General features: G+C 43.8%; 2 protein-coding genes across 2 annotated transcripts in view; both read right to left on the reverse strand.

The window, feature by feature from the left end:
* The window catches only part of VSTM2L (V-set and transmembrane domain containing 2 like), a 381,776-nt gene that overhangs the window by 237,867 nt on the left and 117,963 nt on the right, over window positions 1–25,946 (reverse strand). The gene's annotated exons all lie outside the window — the stretch shown is intronic.
* Window positions 1–25,946, reverse strand: part of CTNNBL1 (catenin beta like 1) — a 225,823-nt gene that overhangs the window by 164,541 nt on the left and 35,336 nt on the right. The window contains exon 2 of the mRNA XM_050807117.1: window positions 11,806–11,928. Within this exon, the coding sequence (XP_050663074.1) occupies window positions 11,806–11,835 (30 nt within the window). The 5' untranslated portion in view covers window positions 11,836–11,928. The remainder of the gene's footprint in view (window positions 1–11,805; window positions 11,929–25,946) is intronic.

Here is a 25,946-nt window from a genome sequence, read left to right on the forward strand (position 1 = left end):
TTCCTACTGCATCTTCTCCTAATTCCAATTTCTCCACAGCTACACAAGACTTAGACCAAAGTCAACTACTTCCTTTAGGACGCTAAGGGGAAAAAAAGACAAAGGAAGGAGCAATTTGTAAATGAGATTCTTGGAGCTAGAAAATAGGAAAACTGAGATATCTTAGTAATATTTAAAGAGACCAGGGGAAAATAATTACTGTGGTGATGACATAATTCTTGATATCAATGGCTGCTAACTGTGGTGGAATAAGGTTGTATTTTAACCTACTGTGAACATTTCTATACTGTGGCACGTATGGGCAACAAACTGTTCTCACTTGTTTGTATAGGATCCTGAACCTTAATCTCCAAGGGACCAATGACTTTGGGAATACTGAGGCAGCTTTATAGAATTAAATTTAAAAAAAATTTTTTCGCCATGTTGCTGTAGCATGTGTGTTCTTAGTAATGAGATGAATAATGAAAATTAATGGCTAACACTTACTGGGCACTCACTATGTGTCAGGCACTGTACTACTTAACACTATCCAAATTGTCTCATTTAATCCTTTTTTTAAGAAAGATGGGGAAGCAGAATTTTTTTAAAAGATGGTTGGGCTGAGATAGACACTATTATACAATCTCTATTTTAAAGATGAAGACCTGAGGCTTAAAAAGGTTAATTAACGGACCCAAGGTCACACAGCTAGCAAGTAACAGAGCTGGGATTCCAATGCAGGCCGTCTGACCCAGAGCTCACGCTCATGCACTACGCTAAACATTAAGGGATGCCTAACAGGCTTTGAAGTATTTTCTCCAACAGTGCTGACAAGCTATTGTGAACCATCCACATTCTCCAGTGAAGTCGTTTTTATATAGGAAAACTTCTCTACTGGGTTAAACTTTATACATTCAATCCCTCAATTTAAACAACGACAACTACTGAGAGATTGCAGAAAGGCATAGCTGTCTTCATCAAATTCACCTTCAAAATTAGCGAGGCAGCTTAGTAAGAAGACCTGTCTCCAAGGAAGCTGAACTAGGTAGGACTGAAGTCTATGACTGAAGAACAGTGTCCTCTGTTGGCCTCTGTTGGATCTCGCCTTGCCAATATGAGATTCACAATGGTAAAAGTGAGACCACCCAGGAGGCTACTTACTTGACAAAGTCTTCTTTTTTTTCTTTTTTAAGACAGAATCTAGCTCTGTCACCCAGGCTGGAATGCAGTGGTGTGATCACTGCTCATTGCAACATCAATCTCCTGGTCTCAAGCAATCCTCCCACTTCAGCATCCCCAGGAGCTGAGATTATAAGTGCGCACCTCCAAGCCCAGCTAATTTTTTTTTTTTTTTTTTTTTTTTTTTTTTTGAGACGAGGTCTCACTGTGTTGCCCAGGCTGGTCTCAAACTCCTGAGCTCAAGAGATCCTCCCACGTCAGTATCCCAAAGTGATGGGATTACAGGTGTGAACCCCTACACCCTGTTGACAAAGTCTTAAGAGTCTACACTAAGGTGGTGGTGGTTGGAACAGAAAGGAAGGGATGGAGAGAAGACTCCTGAAGATGCAGCGTTCCCTCCATAAAGCCTTTCCCAGCTTCCCAGCGGCAGCGCTGCTTGTGCCTTTGTGCTACCACATCTTGTTCATGGCTCCATAACAGCACTGACAGCACTGACACTCTGTACTTGGATTTCAAATCTGGGATATACCCCCATTAGACTGCAGGCTCCAAGAGAGCAAAAACCGTGAGTTAATCATTTTCATATCCTAACACCTTCTTTACTCTGAGAGAGAGGCAGGCTCTGTGCTCATGAGACTGTACAACCCATGAAGAAAAGAACCACGGCCGGGCGTGGTGGCTCACACGTGTATTCCCAGCACTTTGGGAGGCCGAGGCGGGTGGATCGCCTGAGGTCAGGAGTTCGAGACCAACCTGACCAACATGGAGAAACCCTGTCTCTACTAAAAATACAATTATTAGCCAGGTATGGTGGCATATGCCTGTAATCCCAGCTACTTGGGAGGCTGAGGTAGGAGAATCGCTTGAACCCAGGAGACAGAGGTTGCAGCAAGCCAAGATCGTGCCACTGCACTGGGCAACAAGAGCGAAACTCTGTCTCGGGGGAAAAAAAAAAAGTAAAGAAGCTTGTCTTTCATCTTTGAGCCCTTTCATCTTTGAGAAACAGCTCCAAGGCTCCTTTCAAGTCTGCTGAATGTCAACACCCCTGACTAAAATGCAAAGTTGGCCATAGGGATAGGCAGGGGAGGAAGCAGAGAATTATGTGATATCTGAACATTTGGCCAGAATGTTCAGTACACACATGAAACGTTAATCAGGGATGGTGAACTAAGAGCTGTCTGCAAAAAGATGCTGAAAGGAGAAGATTCAATGAGTTCTTCTAAAATGATGAAGAAGAGGGTTACAGAGTCAAATTCTAGTGAAGATTCCAGAATAAGGAGGCCCAAGAAAATCTTTGGCAAAAGACAGCACTGACAACTTCAAGAATGTAGGTTCTGAACATTCTACAAAATAGCTGTCCAGTACTCTTCAACATCAAAGACAAGGGAAGACTAAGGAAATATGACAAACATTATGTGGGATCCTGGATAGAAACCTGGAGCAAAAAAATGACCAGACATCTCTGATGACATCTGAATTAAGTGTGCAGTTTAGTTACTAGTATTACACAAATGTTAATTCCCTAGTTTTCATCTTTACATAATGGTTACATAAGATGTTAACTTTAGGGGAAGCTGGATGAGGATTATATGGAAACTCCACTATTTTAATAATTTTTTCTAAGTTTAAAATTCAAAATAAAAAGTTAAAAAGCAAAGAATGTAGGTTTTGTAGCAAGAGTGGCAAGATATGATAATAAGGAAGAGGAAAATGAGTAAGCAACTGAAGTATCAGATGTGAACCCAATTTTCTTGAAGTCTGACATGAAAGCACAGAGATGTAAGCCAACAAGCTAACAAGATAGTAGAGCAAGAGCTTTCCAGAAGGGGAAACTACCAGGGCATATACAAAGGCATGCCTTCACAGATGACATATACTAGTCTACAGTTTAGTAAAGAATGTGTGTAAAAAGACATATAAATAGAATGTGTTTTGTAAGTGTGAGAAGAATGGGCCAGAAAAAAGAGATGATGAGAAGAATGCAAAGGGAGGAAGTGACCTTAAGGAAAAAAATTCCTCATGAGATGAAAGAGAAAAACAGTCTGAAATGTTATCAATGAGAATAGTTCTGTATCCTTATCTGTTATAGTCATACTTCCAACAAAAAGTAACTTCAAAATGTACTAAACTGACATGCAAGAAGAGCCTATATAATATGACTTCATGATTAGAATCACATTCTTAGGGCTACTGGGAGGAGGCCTTCACAGAATGAAGGATGTATCTGAGCACCAGTTTTCAGATTTTCAGTAATGTTTCTTATACACACAACAACAACCACCAAAAAACCCATAAAACAGAAAAACTCAATTACGAAATTACAACTACTACTTTATGAGACACACAATAATACAAATGATAAACTCACACAAGAAAAAAAAAATAATGCTTATTAAAGCAACCTTGAACTAGTCTTTTATATACCTACTAGATGAGTGGAAAAAATAAATTATGACAACTAGTTCTATCAAGATTGTAATAAAACTGGGGCCAGCCACAGTGGCTCACACTTGTAATCCCAGCACTTTGGGAGACTGAGGCAGGAGGATAGCTTAAGACCAGCCTGGACAACATACAGAGACCCTGATTCTATTTTTTTAAAAAGATTGTAATAAAATTGGAACACACACAAACAGTATACTGTTAGCACTGTAAAACAACCAATGATTCATTCCACGTGAGTACGACGTATTGCGCCACACATCTGCAGCTGAGATGACCCCCATCGTCTCCGGCCACTCCCTGCTTTTTACCCATTGCTGCATTTACCCAATGCTCTGAACATATCACTCCCCTGCTTTTGCTCTTAATAACCCCAGTCAAGAATCACTGTCCCCAGTGTCCTTTACCACCCACAGAATCCCTACTCATTCATCAAGGCTAGGATTCCAGTGTCATCTCCCTTTTCTTCAATGACCAAACCAAATCCATCCCCATCAATACATCCCCTTTCCATACCCAATCCTTCCTTCCATTGTGCTCCCATAATACTTTTATTCATACAGTTAGTTTTTTAAATGTCTGTCTTGCTCCTTACATTATGAATTCTTCTTTAATGTCCATGGTCCATGTCATAATAATTTTAGTGCATGCAATACTTGGTACAGGAGATGGCACATGGTAATTACTAATGACAGATGGGAAGGAAAAAAATGCTACATGAACAAAGCACTTCACTACAATGCTATCTCCAAGAACAAAAACCAGAAAACCACCTAAATATCCAATTATAGAAGAGCAATTTAGGGAAAATGGTCTATCACTCAAGCAAAAAGTATGCAAATATTAAAAATAGCATGAAGGCTATGTAGAAATGCAGAAAATATTCCTGGCAATGTTAAATTAAAAACATAGAACACAAAATAGTATATATGCAATGGTTCCAGCCTCACAAAATACGTAAGGACTCTGGGAACAGAAAAATATTGATTGAATTAGGGTAATAGTTTTCCTGCTTCTCAAGTATTTTCTTTAATACTATTTCTATCCCTTTATTACCGTTCACAATTTTATTTCAAAAGAAAAGACTAAGAGGGGGAAAGGAGCAAGTTTAGATATTTCTGTAAGCTCCTGCAATCCAAGAGATATGCTAAGATATTACTGATAGAGGACAAGAGGAGTGGGTGTCTGCAATATCACCAAAACCAAGGGTCCCTGAACCCAATTTGCCTCAAAAAGAATACCTCTCATGTCACAAGCCACACTAAATGTGAATTCTTTATTGGAAAACTTCAGAGGTAAGAACTTTTTCTAGACATCTGTGGAATTAGATTTAATGAGAGTGCCCTGGAGTTCATACACGCGTCTATGCCAGCAGAAACTTCTCAGCCAAGGTACTGCTGGGCACACTTCTTGATGAGATGTCTAAGCCTGAAGGCATCAAAAAAGTACATTTCCATATTGGGAACATAACTGGTTTCCTCTTGAAGACTTTTTCCACCACCTCCTGCCCATATTGTAATTCTCCTATCTCCTCAAATGAATAGTTAACGTATGTCAAGGATATACGGCATATACTGAGGCGCTGAGTGCCTATCTCTATTACTTGTAGAAGAACCAATCTCAGCAGAAAATTGGAATCTCCCCACCAAGTTGCCTCAAAAATGAAAAGTAGTAAGCACCCAAAAAATGTTAAATACTTTAAATAAACATTTCTTGACACTGTATGATATTTTTCCTGGCTGAGTCTCTGAATTTTAGATACAGCATCCATCTTAGTCTCTGAATTTTGGAAATGAAAAGAACCAGAAGTCATATCGCCCAGTCTCCTCATTTTACAAGTGACTGGAAAAAAAAAAAAAAAAAGACGTACAGAAAAGGAAAGTGACTTGTCCTGAGTCACCCAGATAAGTAATGATAAAAGTGGGATTAAAACCCAAATCTCCCAGATTCTCAGCCCCACTCAGTCTACCACATGAAGCGTTTTTATCCCTTGAAATCTCTGGAGCCCCAGTCTAAATAATTAGTACCACAGAATTTTAAAGCTAGAAGGGGCCTCAGAGAGAGTTGCGTACTTAATCCCCTCATTAGGCATATGAGGAAACTGAGGCCCAGGAAGATTAAGTGATTTGCTCTCAATATCTTGAATGGCAGGGAAAAAGTATAACTTAAGCTCAAAAATCTGCAAACCAATGCCCACAAGAGGGGAGGAGTATGTCTCAGCTGGGGAAAAATTGTTCAAGGAAGGTAGATCATTTCAGACCAGGGGATCACAAAGTACAGCGTCAGCATCACCTGGGATCTGGTTAGAAATGCAGAATCTGAAGTCCCACAGGAGACTGAATCAAACTCTAGGGATGGGATGTTTAAATCAGACAATTTTGTTCCTTTATGTCCCCAAGAAGCAAACTTCAGTGGTCGTGCTGAGTCCACTTTGTAAATGATAACTATAACCAAAGGCTCATTAGATGAACGCATTCTTTGACATGTGGACTATACCTCAACTTTAAAAAGTTTTCAAATCTGAAAACAAAATGGAAAACTACCTCTGGGTAGGCTTCAGTTCTGGCCCTGCTCCTTACTGGCTGTCTGGCCTTCAGCAGGCAGCTTAATCGCCCTAGCTTGAGTTTCCTTTCCTATAATACAGGCATGCTGCCGACCTCAGAGGTCATGTTGAGAATTAAATGTGATAACTTGTCTGAAAACACTTTGGTTCTGCATCTGGCATACAGCAGGCAGGCAGTACGGCACAGTAGTTAGGAGCTCCAACTATGAAGGAAGACTGCCCAGGTACCCTGGCCTTCCTCTACCTGGCTAGACGCCTTAAGGTAGGTGCTTTTTTTGTACCTCAGTTTCCTTATCCGTACAACAGGGATTAACAACAGTACCTTCCTCATAGGGTTGTTATGAGGATTTAGATAGATTATGCTGGTTAGTAAAGCATCTTTCATGTCTACAAAATGTTACTGTTTTCAAGGAGTTTTTTTGTTTGCTTGTTTGTTTTTCATTTTTGAGACAGGGTCTCACTCTGTCACCCAGGCTAGAGCACAGTGGCGTGATCTTGGCTCAGCATAACTTCTGCTTCCCAGGCTCAAGTAATCCTCCCTCCTCAGCCTCCTAAGTAGCTGGGACCACAGACACACACCACCACGCCCAGATAATTTTTATACTTTTTGTAGAGACAGGTTTTCACCATGTTGCCCAGGCTGGTCTGGAACTCCCGGACTCAAGCGATACGCCTGCCTCGGCCTCCCAAAGTGCTGGGATTACAGGGGTGAATGACCACGCTTGGCCTCAAAGAACTTTTGCATCCATAAACTCACGACTTTCTGCAAGAGGATGGGTGCAACCGATTATGAACTAGATTCCAGACTTCACCATCTTTTAGGAACAGGAAGAGGGACATGGATCTTACAAAAAGGAAACTGAATGAACAGAACACAAGGGGATTGTACAGAGCTGGAAATAAGGAGACCAGGATTCTGAGATAAGGCCAGGTGGTATAAGGAAGCCAGGGCCTCAGTAAGGTCCTGAGGTAGATTTTGGGACCGGTGCTGCTTTCCAAGCCTTAGACCATAATTCTGAATTTGGGTTCTGAAACTTAGCCTTGAATTGAGGATATTTCGCTGAGCAAAGGCCCAGAGCTGGTTTTTGGTGCCTAACAGGTGGGCCTCTCACCTCTCGAATGGCTCTGGCCGGTCAATTAGCCAAAGTGGGGAACTTGCGATAGGGAAGGAGACGCTCCTGGCTGGCCAGCTGGACGTGAGCATGCCCACCCTAGGCTGGCGAGATGAAAGTGCTCTCCAGTAGCAGACTTAGGAGGTTTCAGCCCTGTCACCCAGTTCAGTTCAGTATTGTCAACCTGAATTAAATGAGTTCCACTATTGTAGTTCCTTATTGTGCAACCAACATATTTGCATTTTAAAACTCTTAGGTTGAATCCTCAGAAAATGTAAAGATAAAGGCCAAGATCCAGGATAAGGAAGGCAAGTAAAGTTTTGTAGTTCAGGAAAATTAGCCTGTGGCAAGCCCAATCTACCTGCAGGCGCTAGGCATATTTGCTCTTGGTGAGGGGGAAAGGGGTCAGATTGACAAAGTGAAATACTTCTGGAATAACACAATAAACAAGTGTTGATGATCAAGAAGCAAAGCTACCTAGATTCGAATCCTTGAGGTACATTTCACTTGTGTGAATTTGGACATGTTTTTTATTCTCTATACCTATTCCCTCACCTTTAAAATGAAGGTTCCTATATTAACATATTCAGTACTGTCATTAAGATTAAATGTGGTAAGATGCGTAAACACTAAAAAATAGTAATAAGGAGATCAGGATTCTAGTTTCAACTCTGGCCACCACCTTGGCCCACAACCTCAGGTGAGTCCCTTTATCAGACTAAGGTTCACTTTTCATCTGTGAACAAGTGGGTTGAATGAAGCTACCTACTGTAGCTCTCAAAAGTCAAGGTCTTTATCATGGCCCACAAGGAAGGCCTACACAGTCTTGTCACATGCCTACATCTTCAACTTTGTCACTTACCATTCCCCTGCTCACTTCCCATGTTTCAGCTACATGGATCCTCCTTCTGGTCCCCTACGAGGCTGCACCAGCTTCTACCAATAGCCTATGTCCATATTTGCTGTTCTCGCTGCCTCCATCATTCTGCTCCCTTCACATGACTAGCTCCCTCTCAACCTTCAGTCCTTTAATATCCTTTCCTCTGTGTCCTTCCTCAAACACATTACATAAAGTAAAAGGTCTTGTCCCCAACTCCCAAGGGTTATTTTCTACTGGAGTGCTGTCCAATAAAAATACAACAAAAGCCACAAACAAAACACCTAACTTTACATTTTCTTTTTTCTTTTTCTTTTTTTTTTTGAGACAGAGTTTCACTGTTGTTGCCCAGGCTGGAGTGCAATGGGATGATCTCAGCTCACTGCAACCCCCATCTCCCAGGTTCAAGTGATTCTCCCGCCTCAGCCTCCCAAATAGCTGGGATTACAGGCATGCATCACCACGCCCGGCTAATTTTTAATATTTTTAGTAGAGACAGGGTTTCTTTTTTTCTTTTTTTTTTTTTGGAGACAGAGTCTTACTCTGTCTCCCAGGCTGGAGTGCAGTGGTGCGATCTCGGTTCACTGCAAGCTCCGCCTCCCAGGTTCACACCATTCTCCTGCCTCAGTGTCCCCAGCGGCTGGGACTACAGGTGCCCGCCACCACGCCCAGCTAATTTTTTTGTATTTTTAGTAGAGACGGGGTTTCACTGTGTTAGCCAGGATGGTCTCAATCTCCTGACCTCGTGATCCGCCCGCCTCAGCCTCCCAAAGTGCTGTGATTACAGGCGTAAGCCACCGCGCCTGGCCAGCGAGACAGGGTTTCTTCATGTTGGTCTGGCTGGTCTCAAACTCCCGACCTCAGGTGACCCGCCCGCCTCGGCTTCCCAAAGTGCTGGGATTACAGGCATGAGGCACCACACCTGGCCCACTTTACATTTTCTAGTAGCCACATTTTAAAAGTTTTTAAAAAGGCAACACCAATTTTAATAATATATTCTCTTTAATCCAATACATCCTAAGTGTTATTTATTCAACATGTAATCAGCATAAAAGTTAAGATACTGTACATTATTTTCATGTGGCCAGTGGCAATGGCTCACACCTGTAATCCCAGCACTTTGGGAGGCTGAGGCTGGCAGATCACCCGAGGCCGGGAGTCAAGACCAGCCTGACCAACATGGAGAAACCCCGTCTCTACTAAAAATACAAAATCAGCCAGGCATGGTGGTGCATGCCTGTAATCCCAGCTACTCAGGAGGCTGAGGCAGGAGAATCGTTTGAACCCGGAAAGCAGTGGTTGTGGTAAGCTGAGATCACGCCATTGCACTGCAGCCTCGGCAACAAGAGCAAAACTCCAACTCAAAAAAAAAAGATATTGTACATTATTTTCATACTAAATCGTTGAAATCCAGTGTGTATTTTACACATGTAGCAGATCTAAATTCGAAACTAGTCACATTTTAAGTGTTCAAGAATCACATGTGCCTAGTGGCTACTATACCCAGCAGTGCAATTGTATAGCATCCTCTGCTATATTCCCTTCCTAGCACTCACCACAATCTGAATGTCTTGTTTACTTATTATCTTGTAACTTCCCACCAGATGCTCCACAAAGGCAAGAATCTTGTCTTTTATTCAGTGTTATATATACTCAGCGGATAGACTGCCTTGAACACAGTAGGTGTTCAATATATATTTGTTGAGCAAATGAATGAACCTTTTCTAGCTTTAACGGGCTAGCCATTCTAGAAATTCCAAGCGGGCATACAATCACTCATTTAATAACTTGCCTATTTCCCTTCGTCTTTCACTATCAATTAAACTGTCTTTAAAAGAAAAATCTCTTGGCTATATAGCTCCCCATGCTGAATTGTGCTTTCCCATGATGTCTTAAGTGTCCAGGGTCAATTTCTTGTATGTTGGCTGAGGGAGTGGTATGAAAATAACTGCTAATATTTACTGAATGTTTACTCTTTGGCAAGCATTGTCTAAACACTTTACATTTCTCAACAGCTTCACAACAGCCCTCTGAGGCAGCTACTGTCATTGTCCCCCATTTACAGATGAGGAAACCAACGCACAGAGAAGTTACGTATTTTGTTCAAGGTTACAGCAGCCAGTTAGTAGCAAAACAGAGATTGCCAGCAACCTAGGGGTCCAGACTCACGGTTCTTAATCACCTATTCTTGATTGCAGAGCTGTCCAACAAAAATATAAGCTGAACTATATATGTGATTTTGAATTTTCTAGTAAACACATTAAAATGTCAAGAGGAGCAGTTAAAATTGGTTTTAAACATATTTTATTGGCTGGGTGTGGTGTGTGGTGGCTCATACCTGTAATCCCAGCACTTTGGGAGGTCAAGTGGGAAGAATGCTTGAGGCCAGGAGTTTGAGACCAGCCTGGGCAACATAGCAAGACCCTGTCTCTATAAAAAATTTAAAAATCAGCCAAGCATAGTGATGCCCCACCTGCAGTCCTAGCTACTTGGGAGGATACCTTAGACCCAGGAGTTTGGGGCTACTGTGAGCAATGATCATGCCACGGCACTCCAGCCTGGGCGACAGAGCAAGATCCTGTCTCTAAATAACAAAATAAAATTTTTAAAATTAAGTATATTTGATTTCACCCATTATCCAAAATATGACCATTTAATCAATATGACCAATAACCAATGTAATTGATATAATCAGTACGACCATGTTATCAATATAAAAATTTTACTTTTTCCATACTAGCCTCCAACCCAAATGTGACTTTACACTTACAGTACTTCTCAATTCAGACTAGTCACATTTCAAGCAATCAACAGCCTATGTGGCTAGTGGCTATCACATTCGGCAATGCAGCTCTACTGCCCCTCACAATGACCCTCCTATGGAATCAAAGCGGGGGAAAAACTTTGGGGTGGAAGTCAGTACGCCTGAGCTCAAATTCCAGCTCCTTGTTTCTGAGTGACTTTGGACAAGTCCTTTCTGCTCTCTAGGTCCCAAACAGTCTCCCCACAAGTATCCTAGCCAAGGGGGACCCTGAGCAAGATTCCTAGAAACTCGTTCCATGCTAGAATTCCCAACATCTCCTCCAAATCGCAGTAAACACAAGCACAGCTTTCCACACTTTAAACCCAGCTTTCATATACATCAGTTTACGGTACAGTCCTCAAACAACCCTACTAAGGCAGTTATTAGTGTCTCCACCATATAGATACAAAAACTTCGTTCAAAGAGGGGGGGAATGACTTGTCCAAAAGCCACACAGCCAGTCAGTGGAGAAGCTGGAGATCAAATCCAAGAGGGATCAGGGCGCTCCCACCGCCGCCACCACCATCACCTCAATGACTGGGGGGACATGAGAGCTGAGAGGACATGGTTGTGAAAAAAGGATAGTCCGGGGTTTCAGAGGAGTTTCAGGGAACCAGGTCCCAGGGTGAGGAAGAGGAGGTGAAGGGTTCAGGTCTTGAGAAGGGATGAATCGAAAGGGCCCAGGAGGGCTTCGGGGAGGAAAGGAAAACGAAGGGCTGAGACCCCGGGTGGCATGAGAAGTTAGAGGGCCCGGGAGTGAGACGAGAGGAGGTGAGATGAAGGGGCTCTGGCCCCTGCGACCCCTGCCGAGGTGAGAACGCGGTCGCTCGGCCCTCCCTGCCCCTCATACCTGGTAGCTCAGAAGTTCGCCCACGTCCATGGTACCCGGCCCAGCAAATACTCCGGTTCCCTGCACTCACTCCCAGACTGCGGGCCCGTCAGCGGCTGCTCCAGCCACACTGCCGTAAAGTGCGGCGAGCGGGGCCGCAGAGCCAATAGGGCAAAAGTGTGCGCGACAAGCGGGGCGGCCACACCGCGGTAAAAGGACGCGCCGCCGTAAAGCGCGCTGCATTTGGAACAGGGTTGCTTCCGCCTGGAGCCTGAGGGGGCGGGGGCGGAGGCTTAGAGGAGGGATGGGAGGGGAGAGCAGGGAGCAGAAGAAACCAAACTTGAAGGCGTTCCCCCCATGTCCAGGGCGGAGCGCCGGGTGCTTGGTGTGTGCTCTCGCGAGCTTCCAGTCATTTATCCTCATTTCACAGAAAATGAAACTGACGCTGCCAACTGCACCTTCCGGCACTTTACACATTAGCCACATGTGGCTACCTAGCGCTTGAGATATGGCTACTCTGAAGTGAGATGTGCCATAAGTGTAAATAAAATTCACACCAGATTTCTAAGACTTTTATTGATTACAGGTTGAAATGATATTTTGGATATATTGGGTCAAATTCATATATTATAAAATGATTTTTACCTGTTTCTCTTTACTTCTTAAATGTGGTTGGTAGAAAATTTTTAATTACACATATGGCTCTCATTTGTGGTTCCCACTAATTTCTGTCAGGTGGTGCTGGCTCAAAAAGTGGCTTGTCCCAAGGCTATACAACTATTACTGGCTGAGAAACTGTTGGTGATCACATGTCCCTCTCTAGGCTTGTGTCTGTTCATCCATGCAAAGTCTAACGGTCACTAGATGATTGCTACCCAGGTGATATAAAAAGGTTTCTGGAGGAGAAAGTTAAACAAGATCAGAGTGCACCTGGGACTTAAGGCTCCATCTTCAAAGGAAATTAAACCTCCTTCCATAAGCCCCTGCCCTTTACATTTATACTTATATTTATATATTATATTTATATGCCCTTCATATTTATAATTTTGGTCCCCATCCCATCTCCACTGGCTCCAATTTACAGAAATTATTCTTATTCCTCAAAATGACGAATCCTTTCCCCTTCTGCCTGGCCATCAGCCCCACACCTCATCCAACTCTCTCATCTTTCAGGTCTCAAATGTCACTTTCTTAGAATGGCTTCTTCAACTCACCCTCAGTCCAAGCAAGCAACCTCTGTCCTCATTATTCTTTTTCCAAGTACCTTCTCCACTACATATATATATCTCAGTCTATCATTTTGTGCTTAATGGTTAACTATTTGTTTCTTGACAGCCTCATTTACTGGACTGCAAGCTCCATGCAAGCAGGACATGTGTATGTCATGTTCACCACTGTATCCCCCGAGCCTAGTACAGTACCTGGTAGAGGGCGAGGTTTCATAATGGGCCTTGTGTGCCATGGTAAAGAGATTGGATTTTGACTAGGCGTGGACGGGCGTGGTGGCTCATGCCTGTAATCCCAGCATTTTAGGAGGCCAAGGTGGGCAGATCACTTGAAGTCAGGAGTTTGAGACCAGCCTGACCACCATGGTGAAACCTCGTGTCTACTAAAAATTACAAAAATTAGCTGGGCATGGTGGCACGTGCCTCTACTTGGGAGGCTGAAGCAGGAGAATCGCTTGAACCCAGGAGGCAGAGGCTGTAGTGAGCTGAGATTCCACCACTGCACTCCAGCCTGGGTGACAGAGCAAGACTCTGTCTCAAAAAAAAAAAAAAAAAAAAAAGAGAGAGAGAGAGGGAGAGAGGTTGGATTTTATGCTAACAGCATAAGGAAAGTTTTAAGCAAGGTAGTTTTGTGATTGGGCTTATGTTTTTAAAGGATCACCTATGCAATCTGCATTGAATTGAGTTTATTTGGGTGTCTTCTCCCCTCCTACTTATATTCTATCAGAAGATAGACTGTGCCGGGCCGGGCGTGGTGGCTCATGCCTGTAATCCCAGCACTTTGGGAGGCCGAGGCGGGCAGATCACGAGGTCGGGAGATCAAGATCATCCTGGCCAACATGGTGAAGCCCCGTCTCTACTAAAATGCAAAAAATTAGCCGGGTGTGGTGGCACGCACCTGTAGTTCCAGCTACTCGGGAGACTGAGGCAGGGGAATAGCTTGAACCAGGGAGGTGGAGGTTGCAGTGAGCTGAGATGGCGCCACTCCAGCCTGGCGACAGAGCAAGACTACGTCTCAAAAAAACAAACAAACAAACAAAAAGAATATAGACTGTGCCTTGTTCAGGTAGACAGGAAAGAGTAATGGTGAGGGTGTACCCTTCAGACTGAGCCCCCTGTGTTCTAGTTCATGGTATGTTAATGCCAACTTGCATAGACAGGTTTACAAAAGCCCATGGTTAAATTTGCAGGAAACTTGCAAGCTGATTGACACCAGGTTGATAGCTTGAAATCAGCCATGCTAGGAGTATTTATACAATGTAAATCAGCAAATGCTACAAATCAGGGTTGTTAATGTTGTGTTTCCAGAGAGCCACTTGTAGGGTTTTTTTGTTTTTTTGTTTACTTTTGAGACAAGCTCAGGCTTTATCACCCAGGCTGGAGTGCAGTGGCGGGATCTCAGCTCACTGCAACCTCCCCATCTCAGGCTCAAGCCCACCTCAGCCTCCCAAATAGCTGGGACTACCGGCGTGTGCCACCATGCCTGGTTTATTTTGTTGTTGTTGTCATTGCTGCTGTTGTAGAAATGGAGTTTCACCATGCTGCCCAGGGTGGTCTCAAACTATGAGCTCAAGCAATCCGCCGGCCTTGGCCTCCCAAAGTGCTGGGATTACAGGCATGAGCCACTGCACCCAGCTGAGCCAGTTGTTAAACATCTACCAACACACCCTGATTCTGGTTCTAGTGGAAATTCCACCACATCTAGCTATGGGTCCTTGGGTAACTTACTTTCTCTGTCTCTAAATTACACTTTCCTTATCTGTAACATGACTCATTCATTCATTCATTCAGCAAGTATTTACTGGGAGCCTATTCAATGCTAGGCAAAATTCTGGGCTGTGAGGATACACAAGTTTATAAAACAAAGCTCCTGCCTTCTGGAAACCTACATTCTAGTTTGGGAGAAAACCTCATAGAGAAAATGTTGATATCAGTCTTATTTTACAGATGTGGAAACAGTGGCAAGGAACTTCACCTCTACATACCTGATTTTCACCTGCAAAGTGAAGATTCAACCAAATCTACCTCATAAGGTTATGGAGGGTTGACATGAAATGCTATATGCAAAGCACTTGGCACAGCACCTGGCACAGAAAAGTGCTGAATGTCTTAGATTAATATTATAAGGAGCGAGCTGACAGCTGGACACGGTGGCTCACGTCTGTAATCCCAGAGTTTTGGGAGACCAAGGCGGGTGGATCCCTTGAGCCCAGGAGTTCAAGACTAACCTGGGCAACATAGTGAGACCCTGTCTCTACAAAAAAATAGGGAAAAAAAATTAGCTGGATGTGGTGGTGTGTGCCTGTAGTCTCAGCTACTCAGGAGGCCGAGGCTGGAGAATCACTTGAGCCCAGGAGGCAGAGGTTGCAGTGAGCCAAGATTGCACCACTGCACTCCAGCCTGGGTGACAGAGTAAGACCCTGTCTCCAAAAAAAAAAAAGGGGGGGGGAGGTTGAGTGGGAGGGGGGCAAAGGAGAGGGCAGGAAGAATGAAATAATTCCTTATAACCTTTCCTTTTTAGGCATTCAGTCTTGTCTGTTTTTGTAGAGACCAGTTCTAAAACATAGAATTATAAGGCAAAAATCCTGTAAGAACCAGGTTTGGTGAGCACCCTGAACTGGGGGTAATGTGCTCTGCTAGAGGTTTCCCTGAGAAAGTAACATCTGGACAGGGGTTTAAAGGGGAAGAAGGGTTTACCAAGAATATACGGCAGGAGAATGGGGACCCAGGCAGAGGGAACCGCATGAGCAAAGACGAGGCAATTGGACCCTTCCTTGTGGAGAGAGCTTCAAATGTGTGGAAGAAATGATGGACAGTAGGCAAAAGAGGCTGGCTGGAGAAGCTCATGAAGAGGGTTAAGAGATTTAGCAAATAAAAATACAGGACACCCAGTTAAATCTGAATTTCAGACAAACAATGAATTTTTTATAAATTTGTCTCATGCAATATGTAATACCATACTAAAAATTTTTTGTTGCCTATCTGAAATTCAGAATTAAATGGGCATTATTTATTTTATCTGGCAACCCTAATCTTGGAGACACTTGAATGCCAGATTAAGATATTTTCATTTTATCTTGATGAGAGGGTCCATTAATAATTCTTTGGGAACCCCCAGGGATGAGACTTGGAGCACTCACTCTTCAGGTCTCAGCCTAATCACACACATCAGAGGAATCTTTCCTGACCACAAGATTTAAGACAGTTCCTTCCCTTCAAGATTCTCTATCAGCATTCCTGATTATTATTATCTTCAGAACACTTATTGTTTTTGTTTTTATATTTGTTTGCTTTTTACTCATTTGGGGACTGCTTTCCCTTCCAGATTCTAAGCTCCAGAAGGCCAAACATTGCATCATTTACCACAGTAACCTCAGAACCTAACACAGTACCTGGCGCTTAATTGGTACTCACTAAATAGTTGTTGATTTAATAAATGAACCAATTAATCTACTGATTGATGCATTAATTCCTGGTCATAATAATTTCAAATACCTTCAAATTCTCACCCAAGGGCCAGGTGTGATGCCTCCTACCTATAATCCCAGCACTGTGGGAGACCAAGATAGGAGGATCACTTGAGGCCAGGAGTCTGAAACCAGCCTGAGCAACAAAGTAAGACCCGGTCTCTACAAAATAAAAATAAAAATATCAGCTGGGTGTGGTGGCATGTGCCTGGAATCCCAGCTACTCAGGAGGCTGAGGTGGGAGGATTGCTTGAGCCCATGATGTTGGGGCTGCAGTGAGGCAAGATCACACCACTGCACTCCAGCATGGGCAACAGAGGGAGACCCTGTCTCAAAAAACTCTGTTTTTACTTCTCACCCAAAATCCTAACAATGTGACTATATCAATTTTAAAGATTAAAAAAAAAAGAATGCTCAAAAGAGCTATGTGCTATGCACCAAGCAGAATGAAATCGTGACGATAATGATTTCAGAGTGGCATCCAGGAGGGAGTTGGGAGAAGAGCACCATTCAAGAAGCCAACTGCTGGGCTGTAACCTTTTAAAGAAATGTGGAAGAATTACCCCTTCCAGAAAGCTTTTAAATAGCCATCGGCTGCCTAGGTTCCTTAAACTTCACGCTTTAGATGCTCCAAAGTGTCATCAGAGTCACCTTCTCCATTTTTCATTGCCCAGTAAATCATTTATTGGAACAGCCTTTAAGAAAATATTCTCAAAAAAAAAAAACACTCATAAAATATATTTGTCATCTATATTGAGCTCCTACCCTACAATCTTGGGTTGATTTGAAACATACAACACTGCCGAAGAAATCCTGACTCTTCCAATCAGTGCCTGAATGGGTGGGGAAGAGTTACAGAGTGGACAATGGAAAGGGGAACCTGTTTTCTGGGGAGCAGAATGCAATTTCTGGGGCTCAGGAAGAGTCTGTTCCCTCTGCTTCCTATTCCCAACATCCAGGTCCATGAGTCCCCTGTACTGTCATATTTTTAAATAATTGTGATAACTGAGATCTGGAGTTTAGCTACTTGCCCATAGTCATAGTTAGTAACTGGCAAGACTCCAATCCAAGTCCATCTGACTATGCATTTCACAGTAGGGATTTGGGCTCAGTTAACCTTTCAAATAGTACTGACACTTACGATCCAAGCACAGGAGATTACTGACTGCTAACGAGTAATTATCTCTCCCAGCAGGCATAGATCTCACTTAGACACAAGGAGAATTTATGTCCCTAGACAGACTGTGAGCCACGTACAAACTCAATAGTCATGGATATGCAATGAAAAGGAATAATTTGGTGTGGGAGGGAAAGGGAATCTGAGGTATGATAAAGGAATTGTGATTGTGTTAAGAGTCCTCATCTTTTAAAGATACATACTAAAATTTATGTATGAAATAATATGATGACTAGAATTTGCTCCAAAATTGTCAGAGGTGGGAGAGGTATGGATTTGAGTGGAAGTATAGATGAAAGAATTATCGGTAAGTTGTAATTGTTGAAGGTGGGTGACAGATACATTGGAGCTCATTTTACTATTCTTCTGGAAATGGGATGGCAGCAGCAATTCCAAGAACAACAACAGCAAGAAGAATAAGAGAGATCATGTTTTCCTGGGGCTCTCTCTTAGAAAGAAGGGAGAAGGAATGCTGGTAAGGACCAACTGTGTCCATTGCACAAAGAAATTATTCCATGGCCAAGAATGTTGAGCTGTAGAGCAGCCTGGGAAGCATGACAAAACCCCATCTCTACAAAAAATACCAAAATTAGCCAGATGTGGTCGTGCACGTCTGTAGTCTTAGCTACTTGGGAGGCTGAGTAGGAGGATCGCTTGAGCCTGGGAGGTGGAGGCTGCAGTGAGCCGCGATTGTACCACTGCACTGCAGCCTGGGCAATAGAGACCCTATCTCAAAAAAAAAAAAAAAAAAAAAAAAATGTTGGGCTGTCAACCCCGAGAAAGCCAATTTTAAAACAGAAATAATAAAAAACGATATTGAGCTGGAAAAACCATGAAACCAGACTCACGATGAGTCATAAGAGTCAAAGAAATTGCATAAACCCCTAATTCTGAGAAGTGCCACTCATTAGTGCCCCATACGAACGACTGTCATGAGTCAGACCTTTCAGAGATGCTTAATATGAAAGGACAGGGAGAACTATTTGTGCTCCATTTGGGGCCAAAGGACATTGGTCAAGACCACTTTTGGCTTGGGAAGTAAGCAGATTCCTTAGCTAGTGAGCTGAATTGGTTGCTTATTACACAGCCTTGGCACTAAGTATGTGTATTAGTTATCTATTGCTGTGTAACAAGTTATCCCAAAACTTAGTGGCTTAAAAAAAACTAAGAACATGTATTATGTTACACAATTTTGGTGAACCAGGAATTTAGAAGCAGCTTAGCAGGATAGTTCTGGCTCAGGGTCTCTCATAAAGTTGTAGTCACGATGTCGTTCACTTCCAGGACGGCTCACCCACATGGCAAGCAAGTTGTACTGGTTGTTGACTGGGGACCTCAATTCCCTGATGCATAGGTCTCCTTACCAGGCTGACTGAGTGTTCTCACGTGGCGGCTGACTTCCTCCAAAGCAGGTGATCCAAGAGAGAACAGGACAGAAGTCACAGTATCTTTTGTGATCTAGCCTCAGAATTCACAGTCCATTATTTCTATGATATCCTATGGAGTACACAACACAGGCCTGTTCATTATGGGAGGGAACCACACAGAACATGAATACCAGGAGGTGAGATTCACTGGGACCATCCTGGAAGTGGAGGCTTCAACGCCGGCCAAGCCTTTAGGTGACTGCAACCTCATGAGACATACGAAACCAGAATCACCCATCTAAGCCATCCCTAAATCCCTAATTCACAGAAACGGTGAGATAATAAATGCTTTTTGTTGTTTTAACCGCCTACGTTTTAGGCAATTTATTGTGCAGCAAGAGATATACAAAGTCCAAGCAGGTTAGGTACCAAAAAGTGACAATTCTATCATTGGTAGCCGCTGTGACCTATTGATAAACAGAGCAATTGATAAACACCAATTAGATGCCCTGAATCATTCCCAGCAGCTATCAGTGAAATTAACACCAGCAACAGTGAAAGCAAAGAATGTTCTAGCACCCCAGATTGGGAAGAGGGGTAGCTGTTAAACTCACATCTTCTCAGGGAGACTCATTATGCACATGAATATATGAGAAGCCCTGTGCAGTCTTGTAGGAAGAAAACTCTTTAACTGTTTCACCCAATGTTTTCCAAACCCATTTGATAACAGAAGCTATTTTTCATCTAACACCTATTAGCATCCTGTGGAACTAGTGTTATGAAATACACACCTTAAGAAAAACTGATCTACCTCAACCTCAGAAGTTTCAGAAAATTACGCATCTTTTTCCTGTTCTTTCATTTTCTTAAAAATAAACCTGACATTGAAAACATAGAAATCACAAGTTTTTGTTTAGAAAAAAATTAGTCAGATGTGGTGGTGCACACATGTAGTCCCAGCTACTTGGGAGGCTGAGGTAGGAGGATGGCTTGAGCCTGAAAGGTCAAGGCTACAGCTAGCAGTGCCACTGCACTCCAGCCTGGGCAACAGAGTGAGACCTTGTCTCTAAAGTAATTAATTAAATGCCTATGTATATATTTAAAAGATCTAAATTTTTCCAAGCCTGACCTTCTGAGCACATACATGATTCTACATTGATGTTCATTAACTTTCTCTGACTCAAGAGCTTCCACATGCACCAGTAAAAGAATCTGAGCCCAGCTGTCATGAACAACCATGTTCTTTCTGCATGTGCTTAAGCTCGTGTATACTCCTGCCTCATGTATACTCCTCTCCAGGGGTTCTCTGCTCAGGTGCTGCGTTGGTATCTGCAGCCCCCATGTCACTTGAAAGGGGAGCCTCACCCCTGCCACTGCTGCCCTACCTAGGGCACTGCTCCCAGGCACTTCAGTAGCTGCAGGACCCTAAAGGGGCATGGCCTTCTGCTTGGGTGCCCATAGCAGCAGAGCCGTACTGTGCCCTGTAGAAACATGGAGTACAGGCAGCCATCCTCAGTGCTGAGTTACATTTGTCTGGGCACCAAGGCAGTTCTGCTTCTACCCTGTTTCTCACCTCTGCTGTCCACAACATCTCACCCTAGGTGGGTTAGATTTCGTCCCTGAATCGGACCAGGCAGCAGATACTGTCTGGTCCTCTCAATTCCCAGTTTACCCTCAAATGCCTCAAAGGCACACACACAAGCCTCAAAGATTCTTTCTGTTCCCGTCATTACCTTCTCCCTCTTTCTTCCCTTCCCCCTCCTCCTCTTTTTCCTCCTGTACTCCTTTTCCTTCTCCTCCTCTTCTTCACCATCCCCCATTACCTGCTCTGATGGAGCACTAATCCGTCAGACCCCAAGCCCTATTCCAAGCCCTGCTGGGAACCCCTCTCCAAATCTTGAGTAAAGAAAATGAAAAGGTGGGTGCGATGGCTCATGCCTGTAATCCCAGCATTTTTGGAGGCTGAGGCAGGAGGATCACTACCATCCTGGGCAGTATGGCAAAACCCCATCTCTACAAAAAAATACAAAAATTTTACCCCCTATCCAAATTTCACCTAAAGAAGTTTGTGGTGGTGGTCTCTGACTAGTGAAATATGGATGACTTTTATTTTGTTCCTTTTTACTTATTTGTATTTCCTCAATTTCTACCATGAACAAGTATTAGAGAAGTCAACAATAAAAGAAATACATTAAATCTGTATCTATAAAAGTAAGTAATGAAAATAATTTTTGGTGAGGTATGGTAGTTTATGCCTGTAATCCTAACACTTTGGGAGGCCGAGGTGGGTGGATTGCTTGAACCCAGGAGTTCCACACCAAGCTGGGCAACATGGCAAAACCCTGTCTCTACTAAAAATAGAAAAAATTAACCGGGCATCATGGCACACACCAGTAGTCCCAGCTACTGGGGAGGCTGAGGTGGGAGGGTCACCTGAGCCCAGGAAGCTGAGGCTGCAGTGAGCCGTGGTCGCACCACTACACTCCAACCTGACTGATGGGTGTGAGATCCTGCCTCAAAAAAAATAAAAAATAAAAAAATAGGAAAAGAAAATATATGTTTTTATCTCCATGGTATTTCTTAAAGTGATCTGTAATGCTTACACTTTGGGTTTTGTAAAATCACACACATCAGCCCCCACAGGATGCACATTCCCCTCCAGCACATCTCTAATCATCTTATTTCTTTCTGCAAAAAAGCAACCACTGTTGATATTTTAGGAATAGGTTTTTATAGAGCTTGTTACATTTTATATTTATTTATATTTATGTTGTATGTTTTTATTTATACCACCATATTATTCCAGAAAGGATTTAAGATTGCTGACAAAGATATGTAAAGCACAACAAGGTGGTATAAATGAAAACAAGACATAAGAAAAAGAAAAGTTGGTCGGGCGCAGTGCCTCATGCCTGTAATCCCAGCACTTTGGGAGGCTGAGACAGGTGGATCACCTGAGGCCAGGAGTTTCAGACCAGACTGGATAACATGGTGAAACCCTGTCTCTACTAAAAATTCAAAAATTAGCCGGGAATGGTGGTGGGTGCCTGTAGTCCCAGCTACTCTGGAGTCTGAGGTTGAACCCCGGAGGCGGAGGTTGCAGTGAGCTGAGATCGTGCCACTGTACTCCAACCTGGGTGACAGACTGAGACACCATATCAAAAAAGAAAATAAGGCCAGGTGCGGTGGCTCATGCTTGCAGTCCCAGCACTTTGGGAGGCCAAGGTGGGTGAATCCCTTGAGGTCAGAAGTTCAAGACCAGCCTGGCCAACATGGCAAAACGCTGTCTCTACTAAAAATACAAAAACTTAGCTAAGCATGGTGGCAGACACCTGTAATCCCAGCTACTTGGGAGGCAGAGGCAAGAGAATTGCTGGAACCCAGGAGGTGGAGGTTTCAGTGAGCTGAGATTGCACCATTGCACTCCAGCCTGGGTGACAGAGCGAGACTCTGTCTCCAAAAAAAGAAAGAAAGAAAACCTCGGAGAAGAGCATAAAACAGAGACAGAAGTGGAGCTAATACAAAAACGCTTGCAGGGAATCCTGTTGGTGTGATCTGGGGAGGTCACGAGTTGGTTTTAAGGTACTAATGAGCAAATATGAAAACAGAACTTTGTCCATTAATTAACTGATCCCTCCTACTTAACCAGCTCATCTACTGGTTTTCAAATTATGCGCCTGTAGACTACTTCTGTGAACTGGACCCAGCCATTCTACCACCAAAATCCAGTAGCGGAGAACTGGTGGTCTTAGGCCAATCATGGGAGGGAAGGATGGAAGGGAGAAGTACCTTCATTTGTGATTATTCTCCAGTGCACTTCCCCAACTTTTGCACCTGTTTCCAATTTTTATGGTGGAGCCCAGTACAAGATGTCATTTGATTTCGTATAAAGTTATATATTTACTCATTTTAACATTAATTTATCACTATTTTATGGTAGTATGCAAGAGAGACAATGATGTCAAGGTACTTCTTGGCTGGGCACGGTAGCTCATGCCTGTAATCCCAGCACTTTGAGAGACTGAGGTGGGTGGATCACTTGAGGCCAGGAGTTGGAGACCAGCCTGGCCAACATGGTGAGATCCCGTCTCTACTAAAAATACAAAAATTAGTGAGGCATGGTGGCATGCGCCTGAAATCCCAGCTACTCGGGAGGCTGAAGCAGGAGAATCACTTGAACCTGGGAGGCAGAGTTTGCAATGAGCTGAGATCACGTCACTGCACTCCAGCCTGGGCAACAGAGTAAGACTCCGTCTCAAAAAAAAAAAAAAAAAAGTACTTCTTCATCACCATCTGAAAAAGCTGAGGAACACCCAGTCCAGGCTGTCTGTGAGGATTCAGTTGAGCAGCCATGTTTGCACACCCACAGTGTACCAAGTGTTGTGCTAGGCAGAGTGAAAGATTTAAAAATGAGTACAAAAAAAGCATGTCTTCTAGGAACCTACCATCTAATGCAGCAGATCAATACATCTTTATTTATTTAATTATTATTATTATTGGTCACTGTGATTTATTTTTGAACTATTTCCCCTGTAGTTTCTTAATATAAAAACTAGGGAATCAAGACTTTTAATTGCATTTATTCCACAAATATTAATTGAAGGCCTACAACGTGAAAAGCAGCCTTGGCTACATGTTGCACATATTCTGGAGTCAGAATCCTAGCTCTGCAGGCTGTAGCTGTATAAACCTAGGAAAGCCACTTTCTCTCTGAGACTCTTTTCTGCCTTCTATAAAATGTGGATGAAAATATTATATTGTTTGAGTTATCTACTGTAATAAACAACAAAATCGATGTTTATTTCTTGCTTATGCAACAGTCTAATGTAGACGCTTGGCATGTGGCCTTCCACATGTCAGGTCAGGCATCCAGGTTCTTTCCACTTTGTGGCTTTACTGTCCTTTAGGACCTTGAAGACTTTTGCTTCCAATCTGCGGTGGGAAAAGAGCACATGGAGGATCCTGTGAGAGGTATATAGCCTGCAAGTGGTGTATTTTACTCCCTCATCCTGTCACCCAGGAAGCAGTCCTAAGGACAAGGAAGGTTAGGAAATGTAGTCTCTCCATGGGCCCACGAAGAAGAGGGAGTGGTGAGAGAAAGCACCTTTGTGGAGCAGAGAGGAGGCTGGGACCCGGGGAGTGAGGGGAGAGTGGGATGAGGGGAGGAGGCAGGAACTGGCCCACTGAGGCGTGATAGAGTGGAGCAAATAAGTTGGGTCTTCACAGTGGCTCACACCTGTAATCCCGGCACTTTGGGAGGCTGAGGCGGGTGGATCACCTGAGGTCAGGAGTTCAAGACCAGCCTGGCCAACATGGTGAAACCCTGTCTCTATTAAAAATACAAAAATCAGCTGGGGGTGGTGGCGGGTGCCTGTACTCCTAGCTACTCAGGAGGCTGAGGCAGAAGAATCGCTTGAACCCGGAAGGAGGAGGTTGCAGTGAGTCGGCATCGTGCCATTGCACTCCAGCGTGGGTAAAAGAGCGAAACTCCCTCTAAAACAAAACAAAACAAACAAACAAACAAACAAAAAAACCCAAAGAACTTGGGTCTTTACTCCAAAGAGCAGAGGGAAGCCATCAGCGGGCTTTAAGTCAAAGCCTGTGTCTGATAGAAGAGATGCTGCCAGCGCCTCCTCGCCCACACCCCCTAACCCTCACACTTAAGTGTGCACTGGGCAGACTTCCAATTGCCAGCACTGTGTCTTTTTTTTTTTTTTTTTGTCTTTTTTTTTTTAAAGACAGAGTCTCCCTCTATCACCCAGGCTGTAGTGTAGTGGCGTAATCTTGGCTCACTGCAACCTCTGCCTCCCTGGTTCAGGTGATTCTCCTGCCTTAGCCTCCCGAGTAGCTGGGATTACAGGTACCCGTCACCACTCCCAGCTGATTTTTCTATTTTTAGTAGAGACAGGGTTTCACCATGTTGGTCAGGCTGGTCTTGAACTCCTGACCTCAGGTGATCCACCTTCCTTGGCCTCCCAAAGTGTTGGGATTATAGGCGTGAGCCACTGCGCCCAGCCCACTGTGTCTCGTTACCTAAAGACTTTCTTTAACAACTCTGGAGCACACTCTTCCCGCCTGTGAAGCAGGCCAGAGGTGCCTGAGAATGAACACCCCCACCCCCATAGGACTCAGTAGATAAATACCCGGCTCCCCCACTCCACAGGCAGGAGAACTCCGAGGGCTCCCAGAGGTCTGGTGGAATCAAGCCCCCATTATCCACAGTGTAACCTGCTCAATAACCCTTTTCCTGGCTGCCTACCCCTCCCTGTCTTCCTTTCCCACTCCCCTACTTCCAGGTGTTTCCTGGGATGGCCATGCAAATAAATTCTGTACATCCAATTCCTTATCTCAGGCTTTTAGGTGAACTCATATAAGATAGTCTATAAGGAGAATGAATTTGCCGGGCGCAGTAGCTCAAGCCTGTAATCCCAGCACTTTGGGAGGCCAAGGCGGGCAGATCACCTGAGGTCAGGAGTTCAAGACCAGCCTGGCCAACATGATGAAACCCCATCTCTGCTAAATATACAAAAATTAGCTGGGTGTGGTGGTGCACACTGTAATCCCAGCTACTTGGGAGGCTGAGGCAGGAGAATAGCTTGAACCTGGGAGGCGGTGGTTGCAGTGAGCCGAGATTGTGCCATTGCACTCCAGCCTGGGCAACAAGAGTCCGTCTCAAAAAAAAAAAAAAAAAAGAAGAAGAAGAAGGAGGAGGAGTTTGAGAGCAGCAGAGGAGGATGGGGTAGACCAACTGTTGAGGCAGGAAATGCTTGGGGACTTGAACTGAGTAATGCTGGACATAAAGGAAAGGGCAGGTGAAATCAATAGGACCAAGGGATGTAGCAGATGTACAGGGAAAGGAAGAGGATGATGCGACGGCTGCCTCCTGGGCTTTTGTCCTCCCTAGAAGAGAGGGGAAGGGGAAGGG

This window comes from Macaca thibetana, chromosome 10, assembly GCF_024542745.1.
Source record: "Macaca thibetana thibetana isolate TM-01 chromosome 10, ASM2454274v1, whole genome shotgun sequence".
Classification (NCBI taxonomy): domain Eukaryota; kingdom Metazoa; phylum Chordata; class Mammalia; order Primates; family Cercopithecidae; genus Macaca; species Macaca thibetana.